The sequence below is a fragment of the Siniperca chuatsi genome, linkage group LG13 (genome assembly GCF_020085105.1).
Source record: "Siniperca chuatsi isolate FFG_IHB_CAS linkage group LG13, ASM2008510v1, whole genome shotgun sequence".
NCBI lineage: Eukaryota > Metazoa > Chordata > Actinopteri > Centrarchiformes > Sinipercidae > Siniperca > Siniperca chuatsi.
In genome coordinates, this window is record NC_058054.1 from 12,390,825 (window position 1) to 12,409,512 (window position 18,688).

Here is an 18,688-nt window from a genome sequence, read left to right on the forward strand (position 1 = left end):
GTGCATCGGAGAGGGGCGGAGGGAGGAGTTGCAGAGAGGGGAGGTGTAGCTAGAGAGAGAGCGAGCGTGTGTTTACGTCTCAGTGTGTGACAAATAAGAGGGAAAAGGTAGCGTTGGGGCACACACCAAAGCGCCATACTGACTGACGCATATAGAGTGCAGAGATCCGGAGAAGCAGTCCACTCACAGGGATGACAATACGGCAGAGGATCTACTTTCAATTCACTCTGTCTTTGCTCTGAAAGTTTTGCGCGTCGTCGAGGAAAGGACACCTGCTTTCAAGTTTCCACTAAATAAAAGTGCAAAATGCAGAGACCAGGCGGTCAAGGGACGGCGTTTTCAATCGATTCCCTGATAGGGACCCCGCAGCCCAGACCGGGACACCTGCTCTACACGGGCTATCCTATGTTCATGCCGTACAGACCTTTGGTAATTCCTCAAGCTTTATCCCACTCGCCTTTATCGTCTGGTATACCTCCACTCGCGCCTTTGGCTTCTTTTGCGGGACGGCTCACCAACACGTTCTGTGCCAGTTTGGGACAGGGGGTGCCATCCATGGTTGCGCTCACCACGACGATGCCGAGTTTCTCGGATCCTCCGGACAGTTTCTACCCACCACAAGAACTTCCAGGTCCCCGTTTAAGCGCCGCCGATCCCGGATCAAGAAGACAGGAAAGTCCGCACTCTGAGGAGCTGCACAGCCGGGACAAGGGCTCTGAGCTGCTGAACTTCTCGGAAACTTTTCAAACAATATCAGGTAAGCTCGGCCTCATTACTTATTTATTGTATTTTATCAAACCCAAACCTCAAGGCTGTTGCGTAAAAAGTGACCACTGTGCGTAAAATGCGTTAAAGCAGAGCTTTGGTCTCAGAGATGCACTCAAATTAAAAGTAAAACTCATCTTACATGAGTTTTGTCACCGTTGCAGGGTAACAGCAATATTAACGATACAACATTTATTACAGCCCAAATTCCTGGGGATGAAACTTGATGACAGCTACGTTATAAAATGTGCAATGAGATTCATTTTAAAGAACAGGCTGTATTTAAAATTATTTCTGAGTTGTTCTTCATATTATTATAATGATAACGAATTGGAGAGCATGTTTTACCACTCCAGTAGAATTATTTTGTAGGGAGATGAAATTAAACTTGTTCTAAGTTGCCAAAAACGAACTCAGAACAAGTCCGTGTTTACACACAGGACAGCTGTAGCGGCCCAGTATGTTTTTCAGCAATTTTGTTCTTGGCTATTATCTCTACCAGCTTACTAAGACGCAACGATTGCTGTCTAACGTTGTGAGGCATTGCGTAATGGTCGCTTTTGGCTTGCAGGCTCATGAACAAGTGACTCAACGTGAATGTGTTTGTTGTTCTTTTTTTCCCCCTTCACATTTTAGGTGAGACCAAACTGTACAGCTCAGACGACGAGAAGCTGGACCTAAAATCAGCAGACACCGTCTGCAGTGACCGAGAGGACAGCTCCGCAGACAGCGAGAATGAAAGTTTCTCGGACGGGAACAACTGTGGCTCCCTGTCCCAAAAGAGTAAACTAAAAACCGGCTCGCAAGACGCGCTACCGACCGGCAGCTCCGCGGGGAAGAGCCGGAGGAGACGAACAGCTTTTACCAGCGAGCAGCTGCTCGAACTTGAAAAGGAGTTTCACTGTAAAAAGTACCTTTCTCTGACTGAACGCTCTCAGATTGCACATGCACTGAAACTGAGCGAGGTGCAGGTGAAGATCTGGTTTCAGAACCGCAGGGCCAAATGGAAACGGATCAAAGCCGGCAACGTTAACAACCGGTCAGGAGAACCTGTGAGAAATCCCAAAATTGTGGTCCCCATCCCTGTGCACGTCAACAGGTTTGCTGTGAGGAGTCAGCATCAACAAATAGAACAAGGGACCAGGCCCTGAACTCAGATGAAAAATCAAAAAGATTAATAATAAAAAACACTTACATTGAGACTCTATGTTCCACTCATTTGTTGAACGCATGAAGCACAAAAAGGAGGATTCGATTATTTTGTCTGAGAGATGAGACTGAGCAGAGAAGAAGATCTGCTCGCAGATAGATCAATTATTTGGCAATATGCTGTCATTTTTATTTATTGTTCTGTGAATATGTAAATATAAATGGGTAAAGATTGGTACAAATGGGCACTATGAGATAAACTGTAAAGATTTTTTAAGTATTTATATGTAGGGCCAAAATGTTCTGTTGGTTATGTGCATGTCCTCATTTGGTGAAGCTGAAGTTTTGTTTTGTGTTTCGTACAATTTGTTGACCACATTTGCATGTAAAGACGTTTTTACATTTTGTTTTGACAACTGTAGGAACCACCTTTGACAGCTATTTGTGAAAAAAAGAAAAGATGTGAAGGAAATAATGACCAAACAAGGGACAACTGTAAAGTATATTGACCTAATAAATCGCTTTATACGAAAGTTGGAATCCAGATTGAATCATTATTGTTCAGAGTGTAGAGTAACAATGTTTTTATGGTTGCGAAAAATATCGAGGAATTATTTTATCCTGCTAAAAATGAAAAAATGTGGCCAACACTTTTTAAACATAGCGATTCATTATTTTATTTAATTATTTTTGAATAACAAGAGTACAGTACAAACTGCAGTCAGGCGGATTGATATTATTTAACACATTTTAAATAATGATCACGTTTTTGTATCCTGAAGACATTTTTTTCGGTTTTATAATGAGAATATTTTTAAAGAATTTCTAAATTTATGAAGGCTTTTACTGAAAAATTGTGGGCTAATTTTATCTGTAATATTTAAAGAGCTTCAGCGTTGCATCTCAAACGTTCACTAACAACTGAATGTTTGCAGTGATGCAACGTCGTAGCTTCGTTTACACATTTGTGCGTTTCAATCCCTTGATGTTACAAATGATTTATTTATTTTCAGGAACACCAGGACCTGAAAGTTAAAGATGGGTCGGGTTTTTTTTAAATAGCAGCAGTGACTGATTTCTCTTTAGGAGGCCATGTTGTCTCAAGTAGACTGATCCTCATTTGACTGGGCACATTCAACACACTGTAATGAATTTATCTATCAGTCTCTGTAGAGAGAGAACAAAACCGACAGCAGCCCTTACTAATCTGATAGCTGGAAAATGTATTTTGGTAAAATAATAAAAATGGACTCTGCGAAAATATAAATCCTGCTACTAGAAGTCATTTAATAACACGTGTACAGAGGCTTAAAATCAAATTATAAAACCTGCTAAAAAAGATAATGTTGTGGTTTCTGTTGCACATCACATATATCACACAATGGATACAAGACTTTTCTTAAATAATTTTCTTTATAGAACTCATTTCTAGAGAGATTTGATATTTACTGAGAAATACTGACACCTGTAGAGAACTCTTAAAAAATAAAACTGTATTAGAACAAGGTCTGAATGCCCCAATGGGAGAATATTTCATCAATTTTGAAGATTTTCTTCAATTATAGAAGAGGCAACATATGACTTCTAAAAAAATGATTTTGTATTGATATAAAAGCCTGTAGTTAATAAATACAATTCATTCCTATAGGTACATAACTATTTACACTAACAGACCTCATCTGCAAGAGTGACATAAGCAAATAAATGTGCCAGCTTGCTCACTCAGACCAAATATGGCATAGAAAAATTATAGAGCAGCACTATTAAAATAATCTGTAACTAAAATAATGTCTGGCCACATAGCTATCCAATTACAGGAAGGGGAAAACAGGGCTTGATGTTTTATGCAAACTTTCACACTCATGGTTCTGGGTTTATATGGTTTCTCTGAACTGGTTCCAGAAAAGGCTCATGTTGGAATAATTTCGCTTCACCTCAGATGAAGAGAAAGTGATTGGTTTTCCTGTTTCCAAAATAGACTCAGGCCTCAAGCCATGTTTAACCTACTGCAGCAGCACCTGTTGAAGTATGATAATAGGGCGAGATTCTTCAAATACATTATTAGTATTCATATTTTATTAAATTAACCAGCCCTCTTTTTAATTAGTATTTAGCCAAAATATGGTGGGTTTGGGTGACAAGGTTTTAAGAAATCTTCTTGAATACAGCAGGAAACACATTATTATTATCTTTCATTTCATTTTGCTCAAGTCACTCATGGATGCACACACTGAAAGTGATTTTCTCTCAGTTTGACCTCAGAGCGCAAACACACATTTCATGACCTGGGCACCCATGAGTAGTAAAGTTTATTTCACTGTACACCTCATACATCAAGACTGTGACACTTGGATGGGGATTCAAGGAGTGATGATCGTGTGAAGGAGCAGTGGAAGTTTTATTATGGTCCAAGAGCTGACTAATATAGACGGTCAATTCCACGACATTGTGCCAGAGTGCAACAGTTATTTCAGTCCCCATGAGCTGCATGGTGGAGGTGACGACGACGAGCCATGACACAGCTCAGACGCTATAGTTCATGTTGGTTGTTATTATCAGGATCCTGTGAGTGGGACTATTTCATTTCCAGTTTTATTCCAAAGTGAGTTTCTCTGAATTAATCATCAGTGAAATTATTAACTGAAAAGGTGACATCTTATAGGGTTTGCTTATTCAAAACACAATTAATATCATGTCACTTTATTTGGCTGTAGCAGATTTTGTATATTTTCTGAATGACTTACTTGTGAATTTGTGAGTTTTAAAAATCTGTCTTCCATTACAGCTACACCTTAAGTGAACACCTCAGTCTCAAGACAGTGTCTGTATCATTATGCCATTCTGCTGCTCGAATCACAAATTGAAATATCAGAAGTTCTCTCCAGCAAAGACATTAAACAATTTCCACATTCCCACCTGGAGAGAGAGAGAGAGAGAGAGAGAGAGAGAGAGAGAGAGAGAGAGAGAGAGAGAGAGAGAGAGAGAGAGAGAGAGAGAGAGAGAGAGAGAGAGAGAGAGAGGGAGAGGAAAGCGAGGGACCTCATTACTTGCTGGTTGTGTGAGTGCAGGCTGCTCAGTGCCGACTGGAGGCCTGACTTCTTGGGAGGGTCTGGATGGTCGTGGCTACAGTGATGTATGGGCAGATGCATCAAATCGCACAAGATAAACAAGCGATGAGTTTCATCAGGGCCATCATAGCTTTAATTTGGCTGCCTAATGAGTCAGATCTAGTGGCGGAGATAAGAGTTGTCAGAGGCCCAGCTCTAATGAATTTCTTGCCACTTGTAATCAAGGTTGCCTGTCTGAGGGGGGATGATTAATGGAACCCTGGAGGATTCCCTCGGCCCTCAGCCTTCATTACAGCTAATGCATTCTCAGGCAAATTAACAGAGAAATGCAGGCAAAAGCCAACGGGGAAGGGGAGAGAAAGAGAGAGGGAAGAAGAGAGGGGGAGAATGGGAGAGAGCGATGGGAACAGAGCGTTTATGTAAGACAAAGGAGAGAGAGGAGGGTGAAGAGGAAGATAGCATGGTGGGTATGAAACAGCCAGGTTAGCAGCAGGAGAGAGAAAGCGAGGCAGGGATGTACTGAAATCCGCTGATTAGCAAGAGGTTCAAGGATATGGAAATGAGAATGGAGACATGAGTTTGGGGCAGTCAGAAAGGGCAGGATGCAACATGGATGTACTGGTCAGACAAGATAGAGCTGAAATTGATAAATGGATATTCAGGTCTGGGGGGATTTAGGAGAGGAGAAATGGTCAGTTGGAAGGAGCAGAGTGGTTTTAATTACTGGTCAAAGAGGTTAAAAGGGTGCAGGGAGAAACCAAAACAGGGAGTAACAGTAACCTTTCCAAGCCAAGACAGGCTGACACAAACATGTAAGACAAACCACCTTAAAGCAACATTTATGTTACAACTGGGCACATCACTGACTGCTCGCTAAACAGGCAGTTAAAGTGGCCTGTGGCCAAGCAGCTCCTACATGTTATGGAAATATGGATTTAATGTTTGCAAATATGGTCTCGTCAGGTCTTTGTGTACCCATCCATCAGCCTCAGACCCACCTCTGCAATCTTGGAGGCAATTTGTCTGAGAAGAGGTGGGCGGCAGAGAGCCCTCCTCACTGTTTAGCAGGCCCTGATGAAATATCAAAACACACAGCAGTGCAAGCAAGCGCTCCAGTCTCCACACAACAAACACAAGTGGCCAGGGTCTGCCAAGGCGTGAGGCGGGGTAATAAATTAAAGGACACATTCTTTCGGTGATATTTCTCAAGAGATGTGGATGAGTTTCGGTTAATTTATGCCTTAAAATTTTGACATTTAAAGCCCCTAAAGATTTGGCTTCAAAACTTTAACTGCTATGATCAATATTTTTAATATCAACAATGGATCATATTAATAGGTTTATATGAAAAGGGTTGCTTGTAGTGACAAACAGAATTATCACCTGACTCTGCAGCTCCACCCCTCAGACCTGAAAGTTTTGTAGCTTCTTTTTGCTCATTGTTTTGGTTTGGCACTTTACTGTTTTGGTTCACTCTCAGCGTTCTCATCAGAGTCGTTTCCAGCAGAAGAGAAAATTCTAAAAATTGACTGAACAATACCTGTCCAGCACCAAATGGCAAACAGACACAGTTAGCGACTATCTGGTGAACATAGTGGAGCATATAGCAGCTTAAGAGCCAGATATTTCCCTCAGGAGACCAAAAACAGAGTCAAAAGGAGAGTGAATATTGGACATTTGTCTGAGGGACACAAGCACAACTTCAAATCAATAATAATGTTGCTCCATAACTGCTGGAAGTGTAAATAGGCAACTGTTTGCAAACAAATTTGCTATATCAACTTAAAAGGTGATGTGTCAGTGTTGTGTTTACAGCTTGTTTCTGCAGCTCCAAAGTGGCCTAAGTATCAATTAATGGAGGTTTAAGTTTTTCTCTATAATACTGAATATTCATGACCAAATAAGCAACAATCAAAGTGAAATAGTTTAACAGTCAAAAGCTCATCTAATCTGCTTCAATAGGTCTGTTTGTGGGTGTGGTTTGATCACATTTGATTGACACTAACCAAACAACCTACCAACTCCCATCAGATTCTGACTCAAATATTGCTAAATCCTGATTTGTGCATGTATACGTGATATCACGTTTTTCTCAACGAGCCTCATCCACTTCAAACCAGTGAGAAGAGCACAGAGAAATAAAAGAAATACAGAAATCTTTCAAGTGAAACAACCAAAACTGTCTTAACTTCAGCAGAAAACTGTGTGCACATGTAGGACCCCCCTTAAAACTAGTAAGGAAACTGATTGATAAAATAGGTTTTCAGGGCCTTTAAGCGTGACTGTGCATTGTGGCTCCATGTCAAGCCAGCGCCAAGGGAGGAAGAGGAAACACTAAAGAGAAACCGGTGATAAAGCTCAAACAATGCTGGCCAACAGAGAGAGGAAAGGGATGAAGATATGCTGAGACAAGATTAGCAGGAAATAAGAAGTGGATTAGTGAGAGCTTGACTCCTCTGAACACTGAGACCTTTCACTTTTCCCTACGGTGTTGTGCTGCCTGACACTAAGCCTGGCTCTTTATCTTAATCCTCTTTCAGCAACTGTTGGGGGGTCCCACAAGCAGGAAGTGGAGAGGTTGCTTTACTTACCTCAAGACAGGCTTGGTTGTCTTGGACACATTAACAGGACTGAGTGTGTTCCAGTGATGTTGAATTTCTCCATGCAGTTTGATGACAGAACATGCAAAAGGGAAGAACATGAAATGGCTCACCTCGTCAGTTAGGCGTCAGCAGGTCATGTACAGAAGCGACAGGAGCGTGATGGAGGATGAATGAACAACACATACACTACACAAATGTGTCGATTTCCCTAAATGCAGGGAAGGCTACATCATTTTATTTGAATGTTTATTAATAGGTCAACAGTCAGCCAAGCATCCAAGCATACAACATGTTACTCTTTAGCTTTTGCTTTGTTTCACGTTCTGAACGTAAAAGGAATTACAATAGGAAAATTCACTTGAACAAAAACAAAACAAAAAAAAAAGATATTTACATACTGCATTATAAATATGTCAAATGTACATCATTATACACAAGTACCAAAGATGGTCTGTTCATGTAGAGACCGAACAGAAGTACCTTAAAAATATGCCTAAAGACAAACAAAAACAACATATCAAAATATGGTTCATGGGTCAAGGGAACTGTTGACCTAAAACCAGTTTAGTTTGTTTCTCTAGGAGGAGCTTGTCTTCAGATAAAAGCATTAAGCTAATATGTACACTTCATGTTGTGTTTTGGGGAAAAAACAGGCAGGTTTCTAGTGTTTTTTTTCAGCATCTACCGTATGTAAATAAGGGTTCATGTAATCACTATACACATTAAACTCCCCTCAGTAATTCCCTCGGACACTGAAATGTACTTATTAAAAGAAGTTGGTCAAGTAGAAATCAGAAATAAGGCCAGTACCATGGTACAGTACAAGTAAATTCGAAGGTATCTGGTTGAATTTGTGGCCGGTTTTGGGATGTCTTAAAGAAATTGTTTGACATTTTGGGAAATATGCTTATTTCCTTTCTTGCTGAGAGTTAGATGAGAAGATCAAAGCCACTCTCATGTCTGTGCGTTAAGTATGGAGCTTGAGCCAGGAGGCGGTTAGCTTAGCTAGCATTCAGCGGGGGGTCACAGTTAGCCTGGCTCTCTCCACAGTCCGCCTTCCAGCACCTCTAGAGCTTACACATTAACATAATATATCTTGTTTGTTCAATTTGTACAAAAACAGAAATGTAAAAATGACTATTTGCATTTATAGAGGGAGTTACGTGGAGTAACTTTTTGCTAAGCCAGGCTAACACTTTGCTAGTCTAAACACCTCCTGGCTCCAGCTCTGTACAAAATGCACAGACACAAAAGTGGTATTGATCTTCTGATCAAACTTCTGATCAAGAAAGCAAATAAGCATTTACAAACATCCTCTTTTGACCACATATTCATTAACTGAGGGCTCTGAAAACAGGAATACTGTAAAGCAACAACAGAAGAGTGAAGAGAAGGTACCAAGTTAATAACTCGCTCTGTAAACATAAATCCTGCCTTTGTAAACCCAGAAAATCAAGGCAGTTTAAAACCTTAGAAATGGAAGTTGAATAAAAGGGATAATACACTGTAGACATTGTGTCCTATTTACTATAAATGAATTGGCTTATCATGTCTGTGAAATACTTTACATTTGTATTAATGCAAACTAATTATGTTTCCCTCTATGAACCTCCTTGCTCATTTTAATCCCTAAATATCGTCTCTCACTTCAGTCACTTGAATGCATTTTGTTAACTCTCTGCTTTTAGACTGACAGGTTCTCAGGACGGGGGAGGGCACATAGGTTTAAGGAAAAGGAAAGGGTTGGGTTTTTTTCTTCTTCTAAAAGTCAGGGTTAGTTCAAACTGTTCTTATAAGGAATAAGGTGAAGGAACAAGAACTACTTTTTACAGAGGTCTGTACATCAAAACACAGTTATGTCCCCAAATCTTCACTGTAGGTGTCTTCTCTCCAGTGTCCTCTCTTCAATGTTTATGAACAGAAATGCCCAGTCGCTCTCTGCTGCACACGGTTACAGACAAAGACGTAAGCACACATGTATCGTACAGTTATGTACGGACGCACACACACACAGCACCATATATGTATTTCACAGCAACAAATGCTCTCCGGAGTACCACTTTAACAGCCTTTGGCCACAGGAGGTGAATGGATATTCCAGTATGCTTATGGTTTGAAATTGTGCGAATCTACTGTATGTCAAACAATTATTAACACAATCTAGTCAATCGGAAAATTACTCCAACAAAGACATCATAATTTCACTGTTTCAATCAAACCTTTGAATTTGAATGAATTCTGATTGAAGAGACACACTTACAGAGCCATGTGGCTCAGTGGTCATAAAACAGTTAGCCCCTTAATTCCTTTATAGTCATGGACACTTTTACTGGAGGATCACGATAAGGGTGGCGAAGGAAATGACTCACTTTCACCCGATGGAATTCTGCAATCAACTCCTTTATGATGATCCAAACCCATTTTCCTGTGAATTAAGTATCTAAATCATTTGGACTCTTCAACTATAATTGCTTTGCCTTTGTATATGAATAGTATGTCAAGAGTTTGATAGCTGTGTTGAAGACATGCATCATTACTAAAGCTGCAACAGCCACTGATATCATGGAAGATTTAGTTTCTTTCCCACATCATTGTTTTGTCACTTGTAAAACTATTCCTCACAGTTTTATGTTATTATGCTTAGGCTTGAAAATTTGAAGGAAGTTTCTCGTTCAGGCTCATTATAAAATCAGTTCACGTCGCAGAAGGGGAAGACATAAAAGGAAATGTTCAAGCATTAAGGAAATGCTTTTCGTAGGGTAGATATGAATGCCAAAGTAAGTCATTTGTTTGGTTGACGCTTAAAAAACACAAAGCTTAAAGCTGATCATGATCATTTCAGACCAAGATTGAATGAATTTAACAAACAAAAACAAATAAAAAATAATAATATAAAAAACAAACAATGTACAATGTCCGAACCCCAAACACCCACTTCTTTCGGAGTAGTGGAATATCAACAATGAGTCCATCACTCCTGATATCTCTCCATTGATACTTATTCTGGGTTACACCGTGTGAAACAGAGGAGGAAGTACTGGGAAGAGACAGGGGTGGGTTTCTGGGGTTTTGTGTGTTTGTCTGCGGCTTCTCTCCAGCTCCTACATGATGCTGATACTGCGGTTGAGCTCACACTGGGCGTTGTTGTTGTTGATGTTGGGATTGGGGTTGCGGCGGCTCATGTTGGGTGTGGGCACGGACGTCAGGCTGCTTGTATCGTTGGGGCAACCGTGCTGAAGTAAGATGTCCGCACACTCCTGGCTGCCAGCTCGTCGAGCGTAGGACAGCGTGGTCTGGCCGCGAGCATCCCGACTCTTCACGTCCACACCGTACTGTGGGAGAAAATGAAATTTATGAATTTGAATGGATTTTAAAAATATCATATGCAATGCAAGCACTCTGTAGTTAAACAGTTTTTTCGAGGTCTTTGTTTACTGTAAACTACAATGATCAATGTCTTCTTGAAACAGGCAATGCAACAACTTTTGGATGACTGGGTGTTAAGTTAAATTAAACTGATCTTTTTTGAAAACTGGGTATTTTTCATTGGAAATCTGTAAAAGCTAAACATTTGAACAATGAGCGTTATGCATATTTTAACTTCTCGAACCCTGATTTTTTCCCCTTTACATTTTCTTGAAGAAGGTTTGAAGTTGTATGACATTGTATGACAATATCAGATATATAGTATATTCTGTATCTGCTTGTTGCAAACTTCATTAAAACAGCAGTATTAGGTATTCCTTGTATCTAGCTCCTACATTTTTGTTTTAATCTGTTATATTTTTTCGGCTTTATTGCTGAAACATCATTGAATGATTTCTGATTGGATTTGTTTTAAAGAGCTAGGCCAAAATTATTCAAAGTGGGGTTTGGATTAAAGAGCAGTGGACCTTGAGATGTTCCACCCAGCCAAATCTGCCGTCATTGCCCCAGGAGGAGAGGAAAGAGAGCCAGGATAGGAGCCATGCTGGCCCAGCTTGGACTTAAGGCTGCTCCTGGCTAATGTCCGGTCTGGACGAAATGGGACTCTGTCTGGCCAAGCAACGGGAATCTGACACGGTTGTGCCCACATCTTTACAGAGACCTGCTCCATCAACATCCCGGATCAAGCACTCAACGGACAGACCGTGTTCCGAGCTGAAGGAGCGCAAAACTCCGGCAAGATATGTGGACTCGAGTGGACACTGTTTCCCAAATGTCAAGCTTTTTATGTGAAGATTGAAAACCATATTATCATCACTATCTCTATCTGCAGAATGCACTGCAGAATTATTTTGAGCAATACTTGCCACACAACACGTTGTTTAACAACGTGGATAGGGCTTTAAAATAACATTTAAACTGTCATGTTGGGAAATAAATGGTAACACTTTATTTTATGAGTCTGTAGATTCTGAGTACTTTCCTAGGATGTTCCTTGGAAAGAAGTGTGTAATCTAATACTAATTATAGCTGAGGCAGTTATTTTAGTTCGAGTTTAGTTAGTTGTTTTTTTTTTCTAGGCAGTTACTGATTTCCAGAGGAATTTCCTTGCATACATACATTTCCATAAAACTTGCAGAAAATATAATTAAACAGCTAATAAAAATCCAAACAAATTTTTTTAGACACTTGGTGTCTGGGAGGGGACTTGTAATGAGAAACTGGCACAACTGGCAAGTCTAAAGAGGTTAAAGAACTGGTTGTTTGGAAATCTTTCCTTTCACACTTAAACTCCTAATTCACTTGCCCAAACACTAAATGCCTACAATAACAACATCAGCCACCTCTGACCGTTCCTCTCAAAGCCGGAGGAGCCAACTCACCCAGATGAGCAGCTGTGTGATGACCACATTGGCCATTGCGCAGGAGAGGTGCAGAGCAGTGCGTCCATCTCCGTCCCCGTAGGTCTCGTTAACCTCCTCCTTGGTGCCGTGGGCCAGCAGCACCACCACCAACCTCAGGTCATCCTCCACCACCGCCCGAAGCAGCTGCTGTCCCAGGGGCATGTCCGACTGGGGCAGTCCCACCAGGAACAGCTTCTGCTCATACTTGGCTCGGATCCAGCGCTCCTTCTCCTCCCTGGAGAGAAGGAAATGACAGGGATGCTACAGGGTCAGGCAGGGTGAAACATGGTGAACATGCTATGAGCAATTTAGCACCTAAGTTAAAGAACTTTCAGTGCATATCTCATAATTCAGAGGCAGTGATTTTAAGACAAAGCCATGTGCAAAAGGTAGAGTGTAGACACACAAGGGAAGTATTACAGTAATTGGCCTAAAAGACTCACTGGTGTAAAGTGACATTTCTAAATTATTAGAGCACAGGAAAGCCACTAGCCTCCACTATCACAGTGGGAAATATCACAGAGATTGGCTGCAGAGATGAGAGAATGCCAAAGGGTGTGACGCTTTGGGCAATATTCCACATTCTAGTGATTACGGTCGACAGCAAGACGGTTAGAGCCTGGCCAGCTTTCTAAAGGTTACACATCTTGAACAGCTTGTCTGCTGCGGACAATACAGGAAGGAGGGGGACGTATTTTTATCAGTGCTGTCGGCTGTCAGTCTGAACTGGTGGATCCCCTCCACAAAAGAGGCAGTGCGTCTCCGAGCCCCAGTCTCCCTTGGGGTGGCTGGGCCCTGAGTCAGATCGATGGGGCTGAATGGCAGCCAGAGAGGGACAGTGGGATGTGGGGCTCCTTCACTCCAGCCTGCAGCAGAGAATAGAGACTGAGGGAAGGCTCCATCCTCTATCGCCAGGCAGAATTCTATCTATTGCTCTCTATCTTGACCCCCCATTTCATTCTCTGCCCACATACAAACTGTCCAAATAAGAAAGAAAAAAAAAATCAATATCAATATGTGAATGACTGAGCATGCCCAATGTGGCACTAACCCTGTGACCCTGTCAGCCTGTGTGATAAGGGGAGCAGAAAGAGGCCGTTGTTTGGATTTGTGGGTGAGTGACAGAAAGGAGAAGGTTTGTACGGATAAGTTGAAGCGGCGACGCTGGCTAGAGTGACAAGGCTCTCATGGGACTCTCTATCAACGGGCAACGGCTTTAGCAGCAAGTAGAAACTGACAATCTAATTCACTTCAATTCTATTTCATCATAATCACAGTGACAACAAACTCAAAAAGTACAACTTAATTACCAGCAATGGAACATCACATCAACGCATTCAATTATATATCTATCAACATATATTAAAGGGTTGGTTCGCCCAAATTACAAAAGTAGTATTTAACCACACATTGTTACCACACATTTGGTTTTATTTGATTCTATCCATTCTTGAGATTTCTGTTTCCTCCTCGATACAATGGAGATGAATGGAATTTCGTTGATGGTGCTCATAGGTTTGTAAAATGACATTTAAAGGATAAAGCTGATGTTATTCTTTACTCTTTTTGTTGTAAACAAATCCCACTAAAAGACCAAAACCAACAATGTGTTAGTCCTTCTTTTAATACTTTCCATCTTCCCTACTCTGTCTGAGGCTCTCAGCCCTAAACTCATTTCGACTGAAAACTTAAATCCTCAAAAACAGCCCACAAATATATAGTTAAATAAAAAAAGGCTAGGTAATTTCCCCAAATAGCTGGGCACTGTAGTTTTTACCAAACGTTACTCAAACAGGAGTAAATGGTGCATTTATTGGGGACTATTTTCAGCTGAGGATGGATATACATCTTGGCCTACACAGACAAATACTTGTTAGTAAGGTGAACTAATTGTTGGTTTTGGTCTTCTAATGGGATTTGTTAAGAAAAAATATAGAATAGTGCCATATAACCTTCAAAAGCAACATCTCATTCCTGAAACAATGTTACTCTAGATAACCCACAGATATCTAGATATCTCAAAAACTGCAAGCACAGCAAATAAATAGAGATAAAAGAGTAGATATAAGAGAAAATATGCTCTTTTGTAATTTGTGTGAACTGACCCTATAGGGGTATGCTTATAAGCATATCCCCAAATAGCTAATTTCCAGTTACTGCAGCGGTTTTAACAATAGTAACCAGTTCAACATTAGTCATTCTTCTTTATTACGACCTTAGCAGCTAGGTGTCAAGGCTGCCAACTTACCACAGACAGCAACCATTTTCAGACTCATATGTCAGCTGCCAGGCTCACTTCACAGAGCAGTCTGTCTTGCACAGAAGAGCCTGGCACCAGCCCAAACTACAGGAGTTAAGGGTGTGATGGAAGAGGTACAGGTCTTTATCAGCGCCCAAGCACAGATTGATTAACTGCAAAACACCACTGGAAGCCCTTAAAGCAAATCAACGCACATCTTAAAATAGTCTTAAAGCTATTGCGTCTATAAGCATATGGGTACATTTTTGTTAAGACCTTGAAGTATATGTAGAGGAGAAAGTCCTTTACCCCGCTAAACCATAAGAACATCTTTTCTTTAGGATGAGGGTATTATGTGAGCAACAATACAGCCCTAATGGCAGGCAATTGCAGTGGCTCAGAGTTTTATGGTGTAAGACCTCCATCAATCCCTACTCAGTCATTATGTGTGGACAAGCCTGTTAGCAAATCAACTGGCCTTAGAACTAGCGGACTGCTCTGAACAGGAAGGGGCCGTCCTGCCCTCCCCTCTTATTTCCGGCGGACTCTTTGAAAACAAGTGTCTTTTTTTTTCTTTTTTTTTTTTAACTGCCAGAGAGTATGTCTGAAAACTCTGTACCCAACTGTAATCCTCAAGGCAAAAATCTACAACCTTGAACAAAAATCTGAGCGTGATTAAAAACAATCACTGAGAGCTGTTGTCCAAAGTTAGTTTCAGAAAGCTAGACCATGAATGAGATGCTGAATCTGTAGAGCCCAGTGAATTGATATGAGCTAAATGAGGCAGAAAGTTAGCACCACGATGTGAAACAAAAAGGCTGAGGAGAGCCATTAAGAAGACGTCAACATCTCAGAAAGGAGCCCTGAGGACACTTTGTTATCCTCCGCTACAAAATCAGCCCCGAAGACCTACAGGAAAAGGCCTCACTCACTGCTGATGCTGAGCTCTAAATCCAACCACAGTTTTTTTTACACCGCCTAAAAAAAAATTAAAAAAAGAAAAAGCAGCAAGGCAGTGGTTTTTAAAAATTCCTAAACTGCTGCCACTTGAAAGACAGAGTGTGAAAGGAAGTGAAATGGTAATCCCGCCTCTGTCTTTTGTTTGAAATAGAAAAACAATCCAAACAGAGGTAGGGTTTAGACAGTCAGGGGGGAAAACTGAGACCCTTGAAAAGGACACTTCCTCACCACAGGAGGAAGAAAAATAAAATCAGCAGATTTAGCATGTCAAAGTGCCAGGACAGAGTAGTATGGGAGGTGGAGAGGGAAAGCGGAGTGAATTTTCACAGCATGGGGGGATATTTAGGAAATTGAACTGATGGTTTCTCTTACACACACACACACACACACACACACACACACACACACACACACACACATCTAGGCATGGACACCAATTTCTCCACCCTGGCTTGAGCACATACTTGTTCTAAATTTCTCTGTTGCTTAGGGGACAGAGGGGAGCTTAAGGTTCCCAATAAAAATGCCTGTGTCTCTTTCAACTAAAAACAAGCCGTGTTTGCTTCGCCACAAACTTCCTCCGTCATTCAGATCTATCTCACAGCTGATAAACATTGTTTAACTTTCTATCATTGAATTTTATTTGAAAGAAATCTTGGTCAAGCATTAACACATTTACTGAGTTTAAAGTGAAAATGGGCTCCTGTCCAGAGCTGGTGTCCCCTTTCATTTGCCTACGCAGAGCCCACCTAGATAAAGGCAGCCTTAACAGTAGAGAAAGGCCTCTTTTATAATTCTATTAGAGCTCTGTCCTTTCAGCTCTCCGTTGAGCAATGGATCCTGACCCTGACTTAATTAAGTGGCAAATGGCGGAATGATTCTCCTAAACCCAGCCCATGGAGTCAAGAACACATGACTGAATTCAAATAAAGAGGGACAAACAAGGATAATTAGTCAAGCCTGAAAGACAAAGGCAAACGGGAATTTATAAGCAGGAAAGGGAAACTGAGACGGCGGGGGTGGAGCCAGCTGTGGAGTAGCCACAGAATGATCAATATGACTGCCTTCAATAAAGGTGGATTGGTCCATAGGAAGAGAAGGATGTCCGTCCCACCACTCGCCTATCTTTCAAACACATACTGAGTCCTCCTAAACAATCAAAGCTTCTAGGGCTCCTCCTACTCTTCCCCGAGGATCCAAATTCACTGTGGACACATCAAATAGATGCAGTGAAGGGGAGAAATGGTGGTGGTGATGGTGTTGGGGGGGCTTGGGGTTTGACCCGCCTGAACAGAACTCACAGTGGGGGTGGGCAACTTGTATGGGACTGATTCCCATGCAGCCAGCAGCTTCACTTCCACAAATCGAAGGGAGGGAAGAGACAGAGAGTGAGGAAGAGGGACAGCAGCAGAAAGACAGAGAGGGGGCTCAGAGGGAAACGACAGAGATGAAAAAAAGTGCACACAACAGGGAAAGAAAGCTGGGCCCCAAAGCATCAAAGGTTGCTAAGGGCGAGAAATGAAGGAGCAACACAGTAAACGCTGCAGCAAAAGGGCTAAATAAGGCCCCCTATGGTCCAGCGGGTACAGTGTAGACATGGTATGCTTCGCTCCGAGAATAACGGCTGCAAAAGAATTAAGACAAATATTTTTACAAGTGGAATAGATGCCACTTTTCTTGCTTCCAGAGTGCGGTCTGAACAGATGACCAGAATTCAAAAGGTTGTTGTGTTGAACTCTATAGAGAGGCCAAGACAAGAGCATCTGGGTGCCGTAGGCAGGCAGAGGGATGAGTTGAATATATTGTGACATTAATGAGGTTGTCAGACTCCTTGTGATGGAGTGGCTGTGTTTTTGTGCCAGCAAGACTAACACCCTTAAATGCTCATGCTGTTAACCCCTGCTGAACCCTCGCCTCACATACAAAGCTGAGGGGACGATAACACATGCCCTGCTTATGTATGCAGCTTGCTTTCACATACGTACACATTTCAAAATCTCGGTCACATAAAGGGACTGTCTTGGATCCTTTTACTTTCACGTCATCAGACAAGAACTTTTTGTTATGATTTTGTAATGCTAACAATGTTAAAACTAAATTGCACGGTTAAGTAGACTTCGCCATAATGAATCAGTCCTTCCTTTACATCTACCTGGCTCTGAAACCCGGTGGCATGTGGGCAATTAGTGACAGTGGTACCACTTCCCACACAGGGCTAATTACTGACCTGTGGGTTTCATTTAGAGAGAGAGAAAGAGAGAGAGAGAGGGAGGACATGGGAAGACCCAGTCATTCATTTGTCTTAATTAATTACTCTTCCTCCACCAGGGCTCCTGGCAAGGCCGGCTATTCTAAAAGCTCTTTTGAGAGTTGGCGTTCCAGCCCTCCTAACCTGTGAGTAGCCTGGAAGCTTTGCTCTGTGTTTTGGGGAATAACGTGGAGGACAGTGGTCGCTGTGGACAAATCCTAGAACAGGAATCTAATGGCCACTGCACCGATGTTGTAAACGCGACAAACAGCTTGGGAGGACCAACCAAGATGCCACTGCTGGAGCAGAAGGGGTTAAAAGAGACAGCGGGGCCAGGTTTGGAGAGGTTAGCGGTGTGATTCATTTTTATTACCACGCAGCCCCTGCAGGCGGCAAGACTGGCAAATTATTTCTGAAACAAAGTGGAGGGCTCTCATCAGAGCTATTACCTGCCTGTGGCCGAGGGCGGCGCGGAGCCTACAGAGGGTGACAGTGAGAGGCCTGCGTCAGTGAGGGATAGCCGTCCACATCCGTCCACGCTCCAGGACATCTCCCCCAAATGAGAACTGGTGTCTGTGTATGTGTGTGTGTTTCATTGTGAGTGTGTGCGGGCCAGTAGAAGATAAGGGGTAAAGTTAGCTGTTGGACATCCCCCACAGTGTCCGTCAAAACAGTCTGTGGTGTTTTCTATCACGAGCATGCCAAGCAATTAGAGGTGACGTGCAAAACACAACGACTCCCAGGTGCTAATTAAAAGAACAACTCCCCTCCAACAATATGCTGACTGCAGAGATCAGCCACGATGCAGGGCTCAGACAAATTCATTA

General features: G+C 41.9%; 2 protein-coding genes across 4 annotated transcripts in view; one reads left to right on the top strand and one right to left on the bottom strand.

Moving 5' to 3' along the window:
- The first annotated feature begins 63 nt into the window (after window positions 1-63).
- On the top strand, window positions 64-2,447 carry gbx1 (gastrulation brain homeobox 1). Its single transcript, XM_044220204.1, has 2 exons — window positions 64-757; window positions 1,402-2,447. The coding sequence occupies exons 1-2, from the start codon at window positions 307-309 to the stop codon at window positions 1,914-1,916; spliced, it is 966 nt and encodes a 321-aa protein (XP_044076139.1). The 5' UTR covers window positions 64-306; the 3' UTR covers window positions 1,917-2,447.
- A 5,337-nt stretch (window positions 2,448-7,784) lies between these two features.
- agap3 (ArfGAP with GTPase domain, ankyrin repeat and PH domain 3) overlaps window positions 7,785-18,688 on the bottom strand; it is a 115,546-nt gene continuing 104,642 nt past the window's right edge. For all 3 annotated transcript variants that reach the window (XM_044220814.1, XM_044220815.1, XM_044220813.1), the window contains exons 17-18: window positions 12,394-12,649; window positions 7,785-10,917 (exon numbers count right to left, since the gene is read on the bottom strand). In XM_044220814.1, the coding sequence (XP_044076749.1) occupies window positions 10,687-10,917; window positions 12,394-12,649 (487 nt within the window). In that variant the 3' untranslated portion in view covers window positions 7,785-10,686. The remainder of the gene's footprint in view (window positions 10,918-12,393; window positions 12,650-18,688) is intronic.